The sequence below is a fragment of the Bos indicus x Bos taurus genome, chromosome 1, assembly GCF_003369695.1.
Source record: "Bos indicus x Bos taurus breed Angus x Brahman F1 hybrid chromosome 1, Bos_hybrid_MaternalHap_v2.0, whole genome shotgun sequence".
Classification (NCBI taxonomy): domain Eukaryota; kingdom Metazoa; phylum Chordata; class Mammalia; order Artiodactyla; family Bovidae; genus Bos; species Bos indicus x Bos taurus.
The window spans coordinates 60,468,746-60,486,117 of NC_040076.1; the positions used below are offsets into that span (position 1 = coordinate 60,468,746).

Genomic DNA, 17,372 nt, shown 5'->3' on the forward strand with positions numbered 1-17,372 from the left:
AGCCATAGACATCATATAAATGACTAAGCATGGCTGTATTTCATTAAAACTGTATTTAAGGGCACGGAAATTTTAGTGTCCATATATTTTTTAAAATTCTTTTGATTTTTTTCTAACCATTTAAAAATTATTCTAAGCTTGCAAAAAAAAGTGAGGTGGGTTGAATTTGGCCCAGGGACTATAGTTTCCTGACACCACCCTCCCCCGACTATTGGGAATCCTTCTGTGTACACCAATTTTTCTATTAATTTTGAAGTCCCTCAGGTTCTCTGACTGTATGTAAATGGTCCCTTTATTCTGGAAGATCTAGTTTGTCCTTTGATCTTTAGATGACTTGAAATATCATGGATAACCAGATTATTCAGGGTTCAAACCATTTGTTTACTGTCATGAACAAGTTAACTAAAGTTAGCCATGAAAATCTACACTTATAGAACAAGCCTGGGGAAGTCTTGAAACTGGTTTGATTTCATTACTTTTCTGAACTGAGGGGATAAAAAAGAATTATCTTTCGTTTCAGATCATCAATAGTATTTTTCCCTGAAAAAAAAAACAAAACAAAACTATTTACTAGTCAATAATGCACCAAAGGGATAAGGCATTTTTATTAATATTAATGCAGTTCATTTCTTGATTATAACTTGAATATAATCTATTTCCTCCTTTCTTATTTTCTTTTATCTGCCATATATTCCATAAAAAATAAGAGATCATAAATACTATACAAACATTTAAATTAATTACAAAAGGGAGATGATATGAAAATAATGATAAGAAAACAAGATGAAAGCAAGAGTGTGTCTATATATGGATTTGATGCCATAAATCCCACACAGTTTGTTCAAAATCCATTTCATTAAGGTGTAATTTATATATGATTTCCTCTATTCTTTTTCAGACTGGTTATAAATTTGGCTCTAAGTTTGGTAACAGCTAATACAATGAAGGACTCCTCATTATTTGTAAAAATTCATTGGGTTCATTTAAAAAAACAAACCATTGCTTAGAAATAGGACAGTAGAAATACTGAAATAAAAGAGGAACTTCCTCAAAGGGTCCTTTCAGAGGAAACTATGTAATGCAATAACAATCTCTCAAAGCAACATTACAGAAAATACAATGATTTCAGAGGATATATCTTCTGTAAATCCTTAAATATGTGCCCCAAACTTTTATACCAAATTGTCACTTAGTAAAATCAATTTTACAGGAGAAATGTAGGTATGTTGTGGGATTGAGGGTTAATATATGCAATTCCATTCAAGGAGAATGTGCTCTGGAGGTTAAATTTAATCCAGGGGAAAGGTATATGATAACCAGTGGCTCAAACTTCAGATAATCCTGCATTTGTATTTTTTTCCATGTGAGGTTTAAAATGAGAATGAGAGGATATGAGTTTGAGGTTCATCCCATAAATAAGTGCCTCATTTACTGCTTTTATATATTCTCAACAAATAACAAGCTGTAAGCATTAATAACAAGAACGAGTTTTGACTTAACATCATCTTAAGAAAATAGAAGCCTCTAATCAGAACTGGTGCCTAAATAAAAGACTATTCCATAGGTTAGTCCAAACTTCACCTGGTAAATTAATTTGAGGGCTAATATGAAATGCAGGCCCATATTTTCATACCACAAAATACAAAATTATTTAAAGATGCTATAACCAAACACTACCCTAGTCTGGTCTTTCAGAAGTATATCAATATAGATCCCATTGTCTATCGAGCTTTGCATAACAATATTCATGGTGTTCACTTCAAAATTAATATGTTGTATTTGAATCTGTAGATATTTATATGAGAAAATGTTAAGAGAATATCAGATATAAATGAGTTAAATGTTTGGGGCTAGTTACCAAAATAAATGATATTTTATAAGAAAAATTGATCCGTAATTCCTCTTTCTGAAAGAACTAAATAGCAGACCCGATTCTGTGAATACTGTGTCATTCACAAAGGCATAGTTTTGTAGGTAAGAAAATTCAGTCTGTGGAGTAGGAGAGGACACGTGCAGTTAATCCTAAATAATTCGGTAAAAACATTTAAATGGGATTTAAAAGGCAGTAGAACCTCAGAACCCAGTGACGGTTGTGGGAAGGAGGAGGAGAGAATGCAGACGACATTTCTGAGAAATGATTTTCCAACTTTCATTAAATTAGCATCAATAGCTGGAGATGCATAATGAGTTCATGAAGGTTAGTCCATGCCTGGTACCCCTCCAGAGAGCCAGATGCTAAGGACAGGCTATTGCAAGTCACAACTTTGTATTATTCCTGAAAGATTTCTTCACAAGGTGCTACAGTATTAGGAAACTATATTTAAAAGCAAAGCAACACAAAAAGCACACAAAGAACTATGGGAATTTAATCCATACAAAATATTGTCCCAAGACATTCAGATACCGACCTGCTTTAGACATAATTATTAAGTCATTTAATGCATTTAATGTTTCTATATTGGTTGCCTTGGGGGAGTGGCCTATTAAAATGAAATATACCTTATATATAAACCACAGAACTATATATATAGTATAATATATTTATGGTATGGTTATAGACTTTATAGAGATGGACATATTAGCCAAGACCAGAGATGACCCTAAACAAGTTAGCTCTATGCAACTATTCTAACAGTGTTTTTTAAAATTTATTTACTTTTTAATTGAAGGATAATTGCTTTAGAGAATTCTGTTGGCTTCTGCCAAACATCAACATGAATCAGCCATAGTTATACAAGGGAGGGAGTTCTAATAGTGTTTTAATAACAACACACAGGCTTGCCTTTTGGATCCAATGGAATCACAGAAGCATGAGGATATTTTAAATGGTGTGTTGTATCTTGGGGCCTGGAGAGTTGCTTACCAGTTGGTGTAAGGTGTCTCCAGGTGATCACGGGTTCAGGACGGCCATTGGCCATGCAGACCAGGGTGACGTTGCTGCCCTCATTCACAGTGACATCCGAAGAGATGTTGGAGATCTTTGGTGGAACTGTTAAGACAAAAGCAAATGGAATAAGTAACCACATCATTAAAAGTAGGTTTGCAGTGCTGGTCCATGCAATTGGAAGTGGCAAATCTAAGCAAAGTACTTTTCTGACTTGAACCATTTGAATTTTTGTGTTAAGAAGATTACATACTTTAGGACTTCCTTACAGGTTCAGTGAGCAGATGTAAAGGATGGGTCTTACTATAAGGTGAGAATCTTTCCACTGTGGTCAAGCACTATAGGAAGTACACAGAGTAACACAATGAAAATATCTTAGCTCTTTTATGATTCCAAGGGACCTGGTTTTGTTATTAGAGAGTGTGCACAAGTATAAGCATTAAGAATAGATTTTTCTTATCACTAGGTACTACTTACATTTATTTTCTTATGTAGATAAAATGAATGTATTTTCTTCAAATGTCAGGAAAAGAAAAGCAATGTTATTTAATATCAGATTGCAATTTCTGTTATTAAGATGCAGTAATCTGGTTGTTTACAATCTAGCCACATAATGAAACCCCTAGTTAATCACTACAACAGAAAGCCCTAAATATCATCTTGGTGACTGACAGGTCTGATGATGTTACCTCAGAGGTTAAACATGGAATTTATAAGGCCTATGTCACAGACAGGAGGGCGTGCATGTGTGCAAAGTCTCTTTAGTCACAACCTATTCTTTCCAACCCTAAGAACTGTAGCCTGCCAGGCTCCTCTGTCCATGGATTCTCCAGGCAAGAACACTGGAGTGGGTTGTCATGCCCTCCTCCAGGGGATCTTTCAGACCCAGGGGTCTAACCTGCGTCTCTTGCATCTCCTGCATTGGCAGGCAGGTTCTTTACAATTAGCGCCACTGGGAAGCCCCAAGTTCAGTTAGGTCACTCAGTTGTGTCTGACTCTTTGTGACCCCATGGACTGCAGAACACCAGGCTTCCCTGTCCATCACCAACTCCCGGAGCCTACTCAAACTCATGTCCATCATGTTGGTGATGCCATCCAACCATCTCATCCTCTATTGTTCCCTTCTCTTCTTGCCTTCAATCTTCCCTAGCATCTGGGTCTTTTCAAATGAATCAGTTCTTTGCATCAGGTGGCCAAAGTATTAGCATTTCAGCTTCAGCATCACTCCTTCCAATGAACACCCAGGACTGATCACCTTTAGAATGGACTGGTTGGATCTCCTAGCAGTCCAAGGGACTCTCAAGAGTCTTCTCCAACACCACAGTTCAAAAGCATTAATTCTTCGGTGCTCAGCTTTCTTTATAGTCCAACTCTCACATCCATATATGACCACTGGAAAAACCATAGCTTTGACTAGACAGATCTTTGTTGGCAAAGTAATGTCTCTGCTTTTTAATATGCTGTCTAGGTTGGTCATAGCTTTTCTTTCAAGGAGCAAGCGTCTTTTAATTTCATGGCTGCAGTCACCATCTGCAGTGATTTTGGACCTCCCCAAAATAAAGTCTGTCACTGTTTCCATTGTTGCCCCATCTATTTGCCAACAAGTGATGGGATCGGATGGGATGATGGGAAGACACAACACCTTATGTAAATTATAAGTAATATCTCAATAACTCCTTATAATAAGTAAATAATATCCTATGAGGATTTTATTTATGGGTAGGAAAATAAGTTATAGAAGAGGCTAGGTGACAAGCAGAAAACAGATGTGAATCTAAAAAGACTCCAGGGCCCACACTCTTAAGCCCTACTTGAATGAAACTTCATCTTCACAATCCAGGCTACCAGATGGCCAAAAATAATGGGAATTACTTTTTGGTGATGTGAGAAATGAGTCCCCAGGGGCTAGCTGTACTGCCGTCTGACTTCCTTCATTAGTGTTCAGGGCAGCAACATTAGATTTCATACTGGTGGGCTTAAGTGGAAAGTGAATTACTTACTCACAAATTTCATCACAGAGGTTATGCCCTGATTACAAATTGGAGAGTTTATGCTTTGAAGGTGATTTTCCTTTTCCTATTTTTTTTAACTCTTAGTTGCTTGTGCTGTCCCTGAGAAACTCTGTGTCAGGGGAGGGAAGAAGACAACAAAGCATGAAGAAGTTCAATAAAAAACAAAACCAAACTAAAAAACTTTTCCCCCCCACTCTTCCTGCCCATTAGAGACTCTGCGCAGAGACAAATAAAACGGGAACATTTTCTGCTTGTAGAAACAGCTGCCTGACAACCATAAGATTCTGCAGATCTCTGTTAGCAGTTATTGATGGGCAACTGACCAGGGCAGAGTGTCAAAGGAGGAAGTGGGAGGAGAATTCTCTTGACTAGCATTCTTCTCACGATGGCATCTTATATGGGCTCTGGGTAGGAACCAATAATTCCAAACCAAACACAATGGCAGAAATAGAATGTAGTTGATTCCTGTTACTTATTAATTTCTATTGGTAGAGTTTCTGTTTCCTCTTTGGGTTAAGAGTATTTTTCTCATATTCATACTTTGACTTATAATATAGTATCTTAGACTTTCACAAGGAGGACCTGAAAAGTTATACCCATTTAATAGGGAAGAACTTGAGGCCCAGAGTGGAATAATGGCTTATCAAAGGTGATCCCATCAAGAAATATGGCTAGGCTTAGAATTCAGAGCTCCTGTATGTCCAATTGTTCTATTGTTTAATAGTCACACTTTCTCTTTGTCAATTGAATAAGCCATTGTTCTGATCATGTCCCATAACAAATACAATACTACTCATGATGGTGTTGGAGAACAAGACTTAGACATCCTAGGAATCTTTCCTCAACAATCTAAAATCTGTAAAAGGAAGCTGTATAGTAATTACAAGAGCTCACATCACTTAATTCATTGTTAATTCTGAATTCCAAGACAGGACACGGAGTACAGAAAAAAAAAAACAAAAAACAACTATGGTCTAATTTAAAAAGAAAAAGTGGAGGGGGAAAGACTCCATACCCCTAAAATATTGACTATAAAAACATGAAAATTAACAAAACAAAAATCTCCAATGGTCAAGATCCCTGAGAGCTTTTAACAATGATAAAATTTACTATATTGCCTCTTCTTTATATGAGAAATATATATGTACTAAGGACTTTGATTTTACATGGCACAAAATGGGGGGTGGTCACTTGTTCAATGTTACATAGACAGGTGGTGATAAAACTGAGAATAAAATAAAGAACAATTGACTACAGGGCTATGTTTCGGCCACCAACTATATTCCTTTTCCTAATTAAGGACAATATGTTTAGGCTCTGGCTCTCAGATACTGGAGATGTAGACAGCATCTGGGCTAAACAGTTAGAAATGTAATCGTGCTGACATTGTATCCCATCCTGGGTCACTAACTAATAGTTTTTACTCCACCGTTTATCTTCCTATTTTATTGGAAGTTTTTTCCCATAAGCATTTATATATGATGTAGTCTTTCTGTTCTAGAGAGAAGACCCCCCACAACCCTGCCAAATCCCATCTTACCTATTTTCAAACCTCTCTATCTCCACGTTCTTGAAGGAACTGTTCTATCTCATGTCTTCATTCCCTAATTCACATTTCATACTCCAACCTTCCGTGCAATCTAGACTCACTCATTAACTTCCAAAGAAACTGCTCTCAAGAAGCTCACCAATGTCCTTGAACGATATTGCTTTTAGGTCCAATGAAAAATTTTGTTATTATTCCCATTTTTCTCTGAAGTATTTTTTGTTGATAGTCACATCATTTTAGCATGGGCGGATGTGACCGGTGCATTTAGCGTGGGCGGCCGCGACTGGCGCTACCCCACGTCTGAGGTTAGGGGCAGAAGCCGGGAGGACCCCATGCCCAAGAGGAGGCAGGCCAAGAAGAGTTACCCCACGTCCGAGGTCAGGGGCTGCGGCCGGGAGGAGCTACCTCACGTCCCAGGAGTGGTGGCTGTGCGGGCGCAGGAGGGCCTAGAGGAGCTATTCCACGTTCAAGGTCAGCAGGGGCTGTGGTGAGGAGATACCCCTCGTCCAAGGTAAGGAGCAGCAGCTGCACTTTGCTGGAGCAGCCGTGAAGAGATACCCCATGTCCAAGGTAAGAGAAACCCAAGTAAGACAGTAGGTGTTGCAAGTGGACATGAGAAGGCAGACACACTGAAACCATACTCACAGAAAACTAGTCAATCTAATCACACAAGGACCACAGCCTTGTCTAACTCAGTGAAACAAAGCTATGCCCCTGGGGACACCCAAGACAGGCGGGTCATGGTAGAGAGATATGACAGAATGTGGAAACGAACAGAGATCATTCTGTTGTTTTTGAGATTGCAAAACGTTTTTGAGATTCTCCACTGGAGAAGGGAATGGCAAACCACTTCAGTATTCTTGCCTTGAGAACCCCATGAACAGTATGAAAAGGCAAAATGATAGGATACTGAAAGAGGAACTCCCCAGGTCAGTAGGTGCCCAATATGCTACTGGAGATCAGTGGAGAAATAACTCCATAAAGAATGAAGGGATGGAGCCAAAGCAAAAACAATACCGAGTTGTGGATGTGACTGGTGATATAAGCAAGGTCAGATGCTGTAAAGAGCAATATTGCATAGGAACCTGGAATGTCAGGTCCATGAATCAAGGCAAATTGGAAGTGGTCAAACAGGAGATGGCAAGAGTGAATGTCGACATTCTAGCAATCAGCGAACTAAAATGGACTGGAATGGGTGAATTTAACTCAGATGACCCTTATATCTACAACTGCAGACAGGAATCCCTCAGAAGAAATGGAGTAGCCATCATGGTCAACAAAAGAGTTCGAAACGCAGTACTTGGATGCAATCTCAAAAATGATAGAATGATCTCTGTTCGTTTCCAAGGCAAACCATTCAATATCACAGTAATCCAAGTCTATGCCCCAACCAGTAATGCTGAAGAAGCTGAAGTTGAACGGTTCTATGAAGACCTACAAGACCTTTTAGAACTAACACCCAAAAAAGATGTCCTTTTCATTATAGGGGACTGGAATGCAAAAGTAGGAAGTCAAGAAACACCTGGAGTAACAGGCACATTTGGCCTTGGAATACAGAATGAAGCAGGGCAAAGACTAATAGAGTTTTGCCAAGAAAATGCACTGGTCATAGCAAACACCCTCTTCCAACAACACAAGAGAAGACTCTACACATGGACATCACCAGATGCTCAACACCAAAATCAGATTGATTATATTCTTTGCAGCCAAAGATGGAGAAGCTCTATACAGTCAACAAAAACAAGACCAGGAGCTGACTGTGGCTCAGACCATGAACTCCTTATTGCCAAATTCAGACTGAAATTGAAGAAAGTAGGGAAAACCACTAGACCATTCAGGTATGACCTAAATCAAATCCCTTATGATTATACAGTGGAAGTGACAAATATATTTAAGGGACTAGATCTGATATACAGAGTGCCTGATGAACAATGGATGGAGGTTCGTGACATTGTACAGGAGACAGGGATCAAAACCATCCCCATGGAAAAGAAATGCAAAAAAGCAACATGGGTGTCTGGGGAGGCCTTACGAATAGCTGTGAAAAGAAGAGAAGCGAAAAGCAAAGGAGAAAAGGAAAGATAATAAGCATCTGAATGGAGAGTTCCAAAGAATAGCAAGAAGAGATAAGAAAGCCTTCCTCAGCGATCAATGCAAAGAAATAGAGGAAAACAACAGAATGGGAAAGACTAGAGATCTCTTCAAGAAAATTAGAGATACCAAGGGAACATTTCATGCAAAGATAGGCTCCATAAAGGACAGAAATGGTATAGACCCAACAGAAGCAGAAGACATTAAGAAGAGGTGGCAAGAATACACAGAAGAACTGTACAAAAAAATCTTCATGACCCAGATAATCATGATGGTGTGATCACTCACCTAGAGCCAGACATCCTGGAATGTGAAGTCAAGTGTGCCTTAGAAAGCATCACTATGAACAAAGTTAGTGGAGGTGATGGAATTCCAGCTGAGCTATTTTCAAATCCTGAAAGATGATGCTGTGAAAGCGATGCACTCAATATGCCAGCAAATGTGGAAAACTCAGCAGTGGCCACAGGACTGGAAAAGGTCAGTTTTCATTCCAATCCCAAAGAAAGGCAATGCCAAAGAATGCTCAAACTATCGCACAATTGCACTCATCTCACACACTAGTAAAGTAATGCTCAAAATTCTCCAAGCCAGGCTTCAGCAGTATGTGAACTGTGAACTCCCAGTTGTTCAAGCTGGTTTTATAAAAGGCAGAGGAACCAGAGACCAAATTGCCAACATCCACTGGATCATCATCAAAAAAGCAAGAGAGTTCCAGAAAAACATCTATTTCTGCTTTATTGACTATGCCAAAGCCTTTGACTGTGTGGATCACAAGAAACTGGAAAATTCTGAAAGAGATGGGAATACCAGACCACCTGATCTGCCTCCTGAGAAATTTGTATGCAGGTCAGGAAGCAGAGTTAGAACAAGACATGGAACAGACTGGTTCCAAAGAGGAAAAGGAGTACGTCAAGGCTGTATATTGTCACCCTGCTTATTTAACTTATATGCAGAGTACATCATGAGAAATGCTGGGCTGGAAGAAGCACAAACGGGAATCAAGATTGCCTGGAGAAATATCAATAACCTCAGATATGCAGATGACACCACCCTTATTGCAGAAAGTGAAGTAGAACTAAAAAGCCTCTTGATGAAGGTGAAAGAGGAGAGTGAAAAAGTTGGCTTAAAGCTCAACATTCAGAAAACGAAGATCATGGCATCTGGTCCCATCACTTCATGGGAAATAGATGAGCAAACAGTGAAACAGTGTCAGACTTTATTTTTTTGGGCTCCAAAATCACTGCAGATGGTGACTGCAGCCATGAAATTAAAAGATGCTTACTCCTTGGAAGGAAAGTTATGACCAACCTAGATAGCGTATTGAAAAGCAGAGACATTACTTTGCCAACAAAGGTCCGTCTAGTCAAGGCTATGGTTTTTCCAGTGGTCATGTATGGATGTGAGAGTTGGACTGTGAAGAAAGCTGAGTGCTGAAGAATTGATGCTTTTGAACTGTGGTGTTGGAGAAGACTCTCGAGAGTCCCTTGGACAGCAAAGAGATCCAACCAGTCCATTCTGAAGGAGATCAGCCCTGGGATTTCTTTGGAAGGAATGATGCTAAAGCTGAAACTCCAGTACTTTGGCCACCTCATGCGGAGAGTTGACTCATTGGAAAAGACTCTGGTGCTGGGAGGGATTGGGGGCAGGAGGAGAAGGGGACGACAGAGGATGAGATGGCTGGATGGCATCACTGACTCGATGGATGTGAGTTTGAGTGAACTCTGGGAGTTGGTGATGGACAGGGAGGTCTGGCGTGCTGTGCTTCATGGGGTCGCAAAGAGTCGGGCATGACTGAGCAACTGAACTGAACCGAACATCATTCTTCCTTTTCTTAGTTTTTAGGTCACCAAACTCAACTGCTTTTCCTCTTATCCTTTTGGCCAGCCTTCCAAGTTTAACTTTTGGGCTTACCTTATCCCATTCCCTAAACATCTGAAGGTCTGATCACCGTCCACATTTTTTTATATTATGCACTGTGATCACTCACTACACATAAACTCTTTAGCTTCAGAAGCTACAGCCATGATACTGATGACTTCCAAATCAGTATCTTCAGCCCATGTTTTTCTCATGACCTTTACATCTATACTTTCAATGAAATGACTATTCTATAGTTCTATCAACTGTCTCACAGAAATACAGGATTTAATATACTCAGAATTGGGGTCATCATCTTCCTTCCCACAGAGAATTTGTAATTTTGTGATCAGTTTTTTCTTTCAGTAATGGTGTTATTATGCAAACAGTTGCCCAAATCAAAAAAGAAGTTTATCTTCCTTGATTGCTCTCTCTCCTTTACTGTCCCCGCATAAAGTGGACCCCCAATTCTATGGCTTATGACTTTTAAATATCTCTCAGATTCATTTATCACTCTCAATTGCATTATAACTAGTTTTTTTTTTTTTTTTTTTACCTCTAAGTGTTCTCTCTTGAAGCTCACTGTCATTCATTCACCATACTGCAATCAAAATTTTCCCCTAAATTGCAAATATGAGTATTATATCCTTCAACCTCATTGCCTTCAAGATAAAATCAAAACTTCTTAATATGACTTAATAGGCCATTCATGGTTAGCCCCTGATTCTCTCTCCTGCCTTATTTCATATTCTGTTTGAGTTGTACCAACCAATCAGATCAAAGAACTTTTGGTTCCTGGAATACACCATCTTTGTTTACTCCCAGGCATTTAACATTCTACTTTTTTTTTTTTTTTTCTAATGGAATAGTTTTCTTTCAACTTTTCATATGGTTGTTCCATTTCCTCCTTCGGGTTTCAACTTGTCAGCTTGATTTCGCACTTGTTCCAGGAGACTGTCTTGTCATCACCCCAACCCCACTCCAGCCCACTCCTGATTCCATACTGGGTGCCTATCTTGTGTTTTCATATTGTACCCTGTATTTCTCCACACAGCACTGAACCATAATTGCTGGATTATTTACCTATGCCTGTCATTAAACTGAAAGAGGCAGATAAGGAGGGCTTTTGTTTTCTTGACCACTAAATTTTACAGAGCACAGTATGTGGAATATTAAGTGCTCACATAGTGTTTGGAAAATTAAAAAAAAAAGAATGAAAATCTTCTCCCCAACTCTTTTCTGAGCTCAAGGAAGTCATCTCATTAAATTTTTCTCAGGAAAGAGCAAGCTCTTATTCTGAACAACTGAAACAACACAGCTTTTATCAGTATATCTTTAGTAACAATCCAGTTATCTATTTTGGTGTCAATTGGAAAAAAAAATTAGCCATGGGGCAAAAAAATGTTCATATATTTTAGGAATTACAATAAACTTGATGTCCAGTTTCCCCGATTATAGACATTTCTGAGTTTTAATTTTTTTCTTCTATACCTCAGGAGTTTTATACATAACATACATGTATGTATATAAATATATATATCTTTTTTGTTTGAGGGCTTGAAAGTTCCTTCCTAGTTTCCTATAGCAATCCATGCAGTCTACATTTACCCCATCACTGATAACATTAAAGTGACAAATCGAAGTTTTTATTCTATTACCAGTGAAATTTTAATAAAGATTCTGAGAATTAAAAAAGTGTTTTTATTATTATTGGCATTTTACACATGTGGATATGAGGCACAAAATGCGGGAAACAAAATCACATTAGCTAAGGAATTATAGAGCTAGTCCCCAAACCAAAAGGCTTACAAATCTTCTATACTTAACTCCTCTCTATTACACTTGCTTTTGCAAAAGTGGTTCCAAATAGTTTTTAATCTATTTTAATTCTCAGTAAGGATGACTACTCAGGAAATACTGTTTAACATGTTAACCTTATTTGCATCAGCAAACATAAGTTATTTATCAAAGTCACTGAAATATTGATTTATGCTCAATTCTTGGGTTATTACAGTATTCTGGGTAATTTGTTTTGGTTTTCTCTTTCTTGAGTATTTCCTAACAATTTTTATTCAAAGGATATTAGTACTTTTCAAATTTATTTTTATTTAAAAAATATTTTATTGGAGTATAGTTGCTTTATAATGTTAGTTTCTGCTGTATAATAAAGTAAATCAGTTATACATATGATGTGTAAGATTAACAGCTGGTAAGACATCATGTGTGCTGTGCTTAGAGGCTCCATGGACTATAGCCCACCAGGCTGCTCTGTCCATGAACCTTTCCAGGCAAGAATACTAGAGTCGGTTGCACTTCCTACTCCAGGGGATCTTACATATCCCCTCTTTTTTAGCTCTCCTTCCGAGCCTTGTCAGCACTAAGTAGAGTTCCCTGTGCTATAGAGGAGGTTCTCATTAGTTAGTTAACCGCTTTATACATAGTAATGTATGTCCTGGGTGTTCATCGGAAGGACTGATGCTGAAGCTGAAATTCCAGTACTTTGACCACCTCATGCGAAGAGCTGACTCATTGGAAAAGACCCTGATGCTGGGCAGGATTGGGGGCAGGAGGAGAAGGGGATGTCAGAGGATGAGATGGCTGGATGGTATCACCGACTCAATAGACATGAGTTTGGGTAAACTCCGGGAGTTGGTGATGGATGGGAGGCCTGGCGTGCTGTGATTCAAGGGGTCGCAAAGAGTCGGACATGACTGAGTGATTGAACTGAACTGAATGTATGTATGTATGTCAACCACAATGTCTTAATTTATCCTACCCCTTCTTCCACCCTTGGTATCCATAAGTTTGCTCTCTACACCTGTGTCTCTATTTCTGCTTTGCAAATAAGTGGAAGCATGGAGTCCTATCCACTGTACCACCATAGGTAAGTCCCAATGTCTTAAATTTTTTGTTTCTCTTTCTCTTGTGCTTTCTTCTATTGCTTCTGGGTATATTAGATCCTTCTATAACATCAGATCAGTTCAATGTTTATCTCTGCTTCTTTTTTTGTTTTAATGATCTGTTTCATTAAGAAAAATTGAACTCTTTACATCATATGTAATATACTTATGGTGTGAATTGTAACTAGATTTTCTCCCATATTTTTTAGCCAATTTCCCCAATAGCATTTACTAAATAATATAAAATGTGTACATCATTTTGGTTTTCAGAATTACCATACATAGTGTAACCTATTTTGCCAGAGTAATATTTTCTGGGAAATATAAATATAAACCTTACTTACCACTTATCAAAATATTTGAAAATATAATTCAGTAATCTTTCAGACACCACATTATTATTAGGTGTTGCTTGTTTCAAAATTAATTGTTTATTAGAATAACCCCTCCTAAAATACTGAGTGAAAAACATAATTTAGATACCCATCTTTCAGGACATTAGCAAAATACATTATTCAAAGTAATCCTCAGGGTTTCCATTGTTAAAAAAAGTGTAGAGTGAATATGATGCACCCTAAAGTTATTTTTAAATCTGAATCATTAAATAGGTAATATTTTTCACTGAAATTCACATACAGTTGATGTTAAATGCATGTTTTTCCCCTTATATGCAGTACGAAGTGAATGGAAGTTTCTAAAATAATGTTAGCATCTAGTTGTTCTGGGATATATGAATTCCTTCAGCTGTGCAATGAATCAGCATTAAGTAAGATTAGGACACAGTCAATCAGACTCTGGCACTCATGGTTTTATTGTCCTGTGTCACTTTTTTGGTAATTTTCTTATCCACTATCTCTACTAGATCTCTAGGGTTTGCTCTGTATTTTGGGGACTCAGAGCTGCCTCTGCATTTTTGTACAGTTTTCCAGGTTCAAACTCATTCCTTCTTCTCTTTTGTATGAGACTAACATTTCTCGTGTATGAACAAAAGTGGAAAAGCAGGCAAAGTCAAGGATATAGTAGACTGTTTCACCTGCCCCAGTCCATGCCTTCTTCTTCTGGTAAGACACCCTAGTTTTCCTTTGGAGAACTACCTCTCATCTCACTGCCATTGGTTTGCTGGGATTTTCAATCAGGTGACCTTTTTTTCTTCCCTCAGCCAATGAAAATTACCTAAGTTATACATTTCAGACCCTCTCTCTCTAGAACTGACTTCCCCAATAGCTCAGCAGGTTAATATTCTGCCTATAATATAGAAGACACAGGAGATGTGGGTTCAATCCCTGAGTCAGGAAGACCCCCTGGAGAAGGAAATGGCAATCCACTCCAGTATTTCTTGCCTGAAAAATGCCAAGGACAGAGGAGACTGGCAGGCTACAACCCAAGAGGCTACAAAGAGTCTGACACAACTAAGCACACACATTCCCTAGAACTTGGTTTTTATAAAAAATAGATGAAGAAGAAGTGGAAACTGATTGACTGTGTTAATGTCCAGTTTTCCACTCTGCCCTCTTTTTACAGCCTGTGCCATGCCCAGGCCCTCCTATTGCAGAGGGTACACATTTTTCCGTTCCTGGAGCACGTTATTTATTTTGGCCAAAGATATCAGTACAGGTCATATAAGCAGAGTCTTGACAAGTGCTGGCACAACTGGACTCCCTTGGTCTCCTGCCTCTGCCTTTATCAGGAGAAGAACGTGCTCAACTGAGTCTTTTGATCCCTGGAGAAGGAGGATGGGAAGCAGCAAATAGGATTGCCAGATAAAATATGACATATGCAGTCAAACAGGAGTTTCAGATAAACAGCAAATTTTTAAAGTATGTTCCAAATATTTCATGGAATATATTTATACTAAAAAGTTATTCATTATCTAAAAATCTAATTTAACTGGAATCCTGTATTTTCACTTGATGAATCTGACAACCCCAGGAACACAGTCACCTGTAGTGAAGCCCAGCATAGAAGTGTCCTGACTTGTACACTTGTGAGAAACAAAGAATAATTATTATTGCTTTATGCCCATGAATTCCAGACTGGTTTGTTCATCAGCAATAGTTAGCTAAAACATAGCATGAAAGCAACCACCTGAAAGAACCATTATTTTTCCCTAGTGTCTGTAACGGATTTTGTGGTTTCCAGGGCAAGAGATTTCTGCTTTTCCTTTGGTTCTGCGAGCTATTCCATATTCTTCCAATGTATCATCCCCTTCTTACATAAAATTAGCCAGTCAATTTCTGTTTCTTAAACCAAAAAATCCTAATTGTTCCAAATTGAGAAGCAGTCATAATAAGGGAAAATTTTGAAGGGGGTTCTTTCCATAGAGGAAAGGAAAATTGTCATCTCTGCTTAGGTCCTCACTGTACTCCCACAGAACCAACTTAGTTGCATGTCTACCATTGCATCTTATCTGCCAGCACACACTGCTTTAAAAATACTCCTAGGTTTGCACAGCCATCTAATTTTGGCTGTGAATGTTCTACTGCCTTTATCCTCAGTTCCTAACTGACCAGCCTACAGAAGGAAAATAATAAGTTTCATAATAGGGGAGAAAAGTGGTCAGTTGGCTCATTTCCCTAACCTCAAATAATTAGTGTTATTACTTGTATTCAATTCAAAATGTCATTTCTAATGGTACAAATTAGAAACAAATTGGTCTCAGTTATTGTTCATTTGAAGTTGGGGCAAGGTATGTGTACCACTGTGTATGGCAGTGAGGGGGTGTTAAAAACACAACACTGTCAGCTTCCTAATTTCTACCCTTTCTTTCCTAAGGTTAGACAAACTTAAACCCTATCTTTTGCATAGATAACAGACTATGGAACAGTATGGCAGGTTTATATAAGAATTGGTTTCAAAAATCTACAGGGATTTTTTGAGTAGCACTTGTTTTTAATAAGCACGATCAAAGAATTCAACGATAAGGATAAAAATACACAATATAACTCATAAATGCCATCTTGTGAAACATCAATCATCCATCCAGCCTGGCATTTGCTTCTGAAAATGCCACTGAAGCACGTTTAGCTGCATGGTGTGGTAGTTTCTAGGATGGATGACAGGAATGGAAAATATAGCACAGCGAACTAGACTGAGAGCCAGGGGATTCTGACCCTGCCCTGCCACCAGCTCATAAGGCAATCACACATTCTCTGATATGTGAGTTTGATTTTGAATCCCCATGATTAGGCACACTGTAGGTACTTAATATATTTTGAATGCCTAAAAATGAGCAAACTAATGACCGATTATTTAAATCTGTTTCCTCATCTGTTAACAGGAAGCAATGTGCAACATTGATATTAGGCTATGTTATGGGATTACTATTAGGGCTGAACATGAGTGAACGGAAAGAGGTTCTATCTATAGTGTAGCCATTATTTATTACATGCTAACACTAGTTAAAAAAAGCAGTGTTGGCCTTATTACTTCTAAGATAACATGATCAAAGAATTCTTAACATTTCTATGGCCAATGGTATTTTAAATATAGTTTTACAGCCACCATTATTGCCAAAAGGATAAAAGTAATTATTACAATTCATAATCGATTATTAATATCAGTATTAAAAATAAATTACCCCAAGGACATGCACTCAGTTTTTATCTATTAATGGACAGAGCTATGTCAATATGTCATATGTCAATATTGACATATATCAATATGTCAACCCTTCAGTTAATGTCTGGACACTTTATAGCTACAACAAAAAGTGACATAAAAATGTCATAGATATGATAGTATAGAACCATAAGTTAAATAAGTTTTCCCCAAATTTTTAGAAGCTCCAGGGAAAAAGCAAAAACACTCCAGGTCGGGGAGGGATCAATTAGAAGGCTGGGATTAACATGTGCACACTGCTACATACATACATACATACATACACACACAAATAAATATATATATATATATGGGCTTCCCTGGTAGATCAGTTGGCAGAGAAGCTGCAAATCTTCCTGCAATGCAAGAAACCTTGGTTTGATTCCTGAGTTGGGAAGATCCCCTGGAGAAGTGAACAGCTACCCACTCCAGTATTCTGGCTCAGAAAATTCCATGGACTGTATAGTCCATGGGGTCGCAAA

The 17,372-nt window shown here is 38.2% G+C and overlaps 1 protein-coding gene across 3 annotated transcripts in view; it reads right to left on the reverse strand.

Moving 5' to 3' along the window:
• Positions 1-17,372, reverse strand: part of LSAMP (limbic system associated membrane protein) — a 713,009-nt gene that overhangs the window by 231,909 nt on the left and 463,728 nt on the right. For all 3 annotated transcript variants that reach the window (XM_027525501.1, XM_027525630.1, XM_027525557.1), the window contains exon 3: positions 2,864-2,989. In XM_027525501.1, the coding sequence (XP_027381302.1) occupies positions 2,864-2,989 (126 nt within the window). The remainder of the gene's footprint in view (positions 1-2,863; positions 2,990-17,372) is intronic.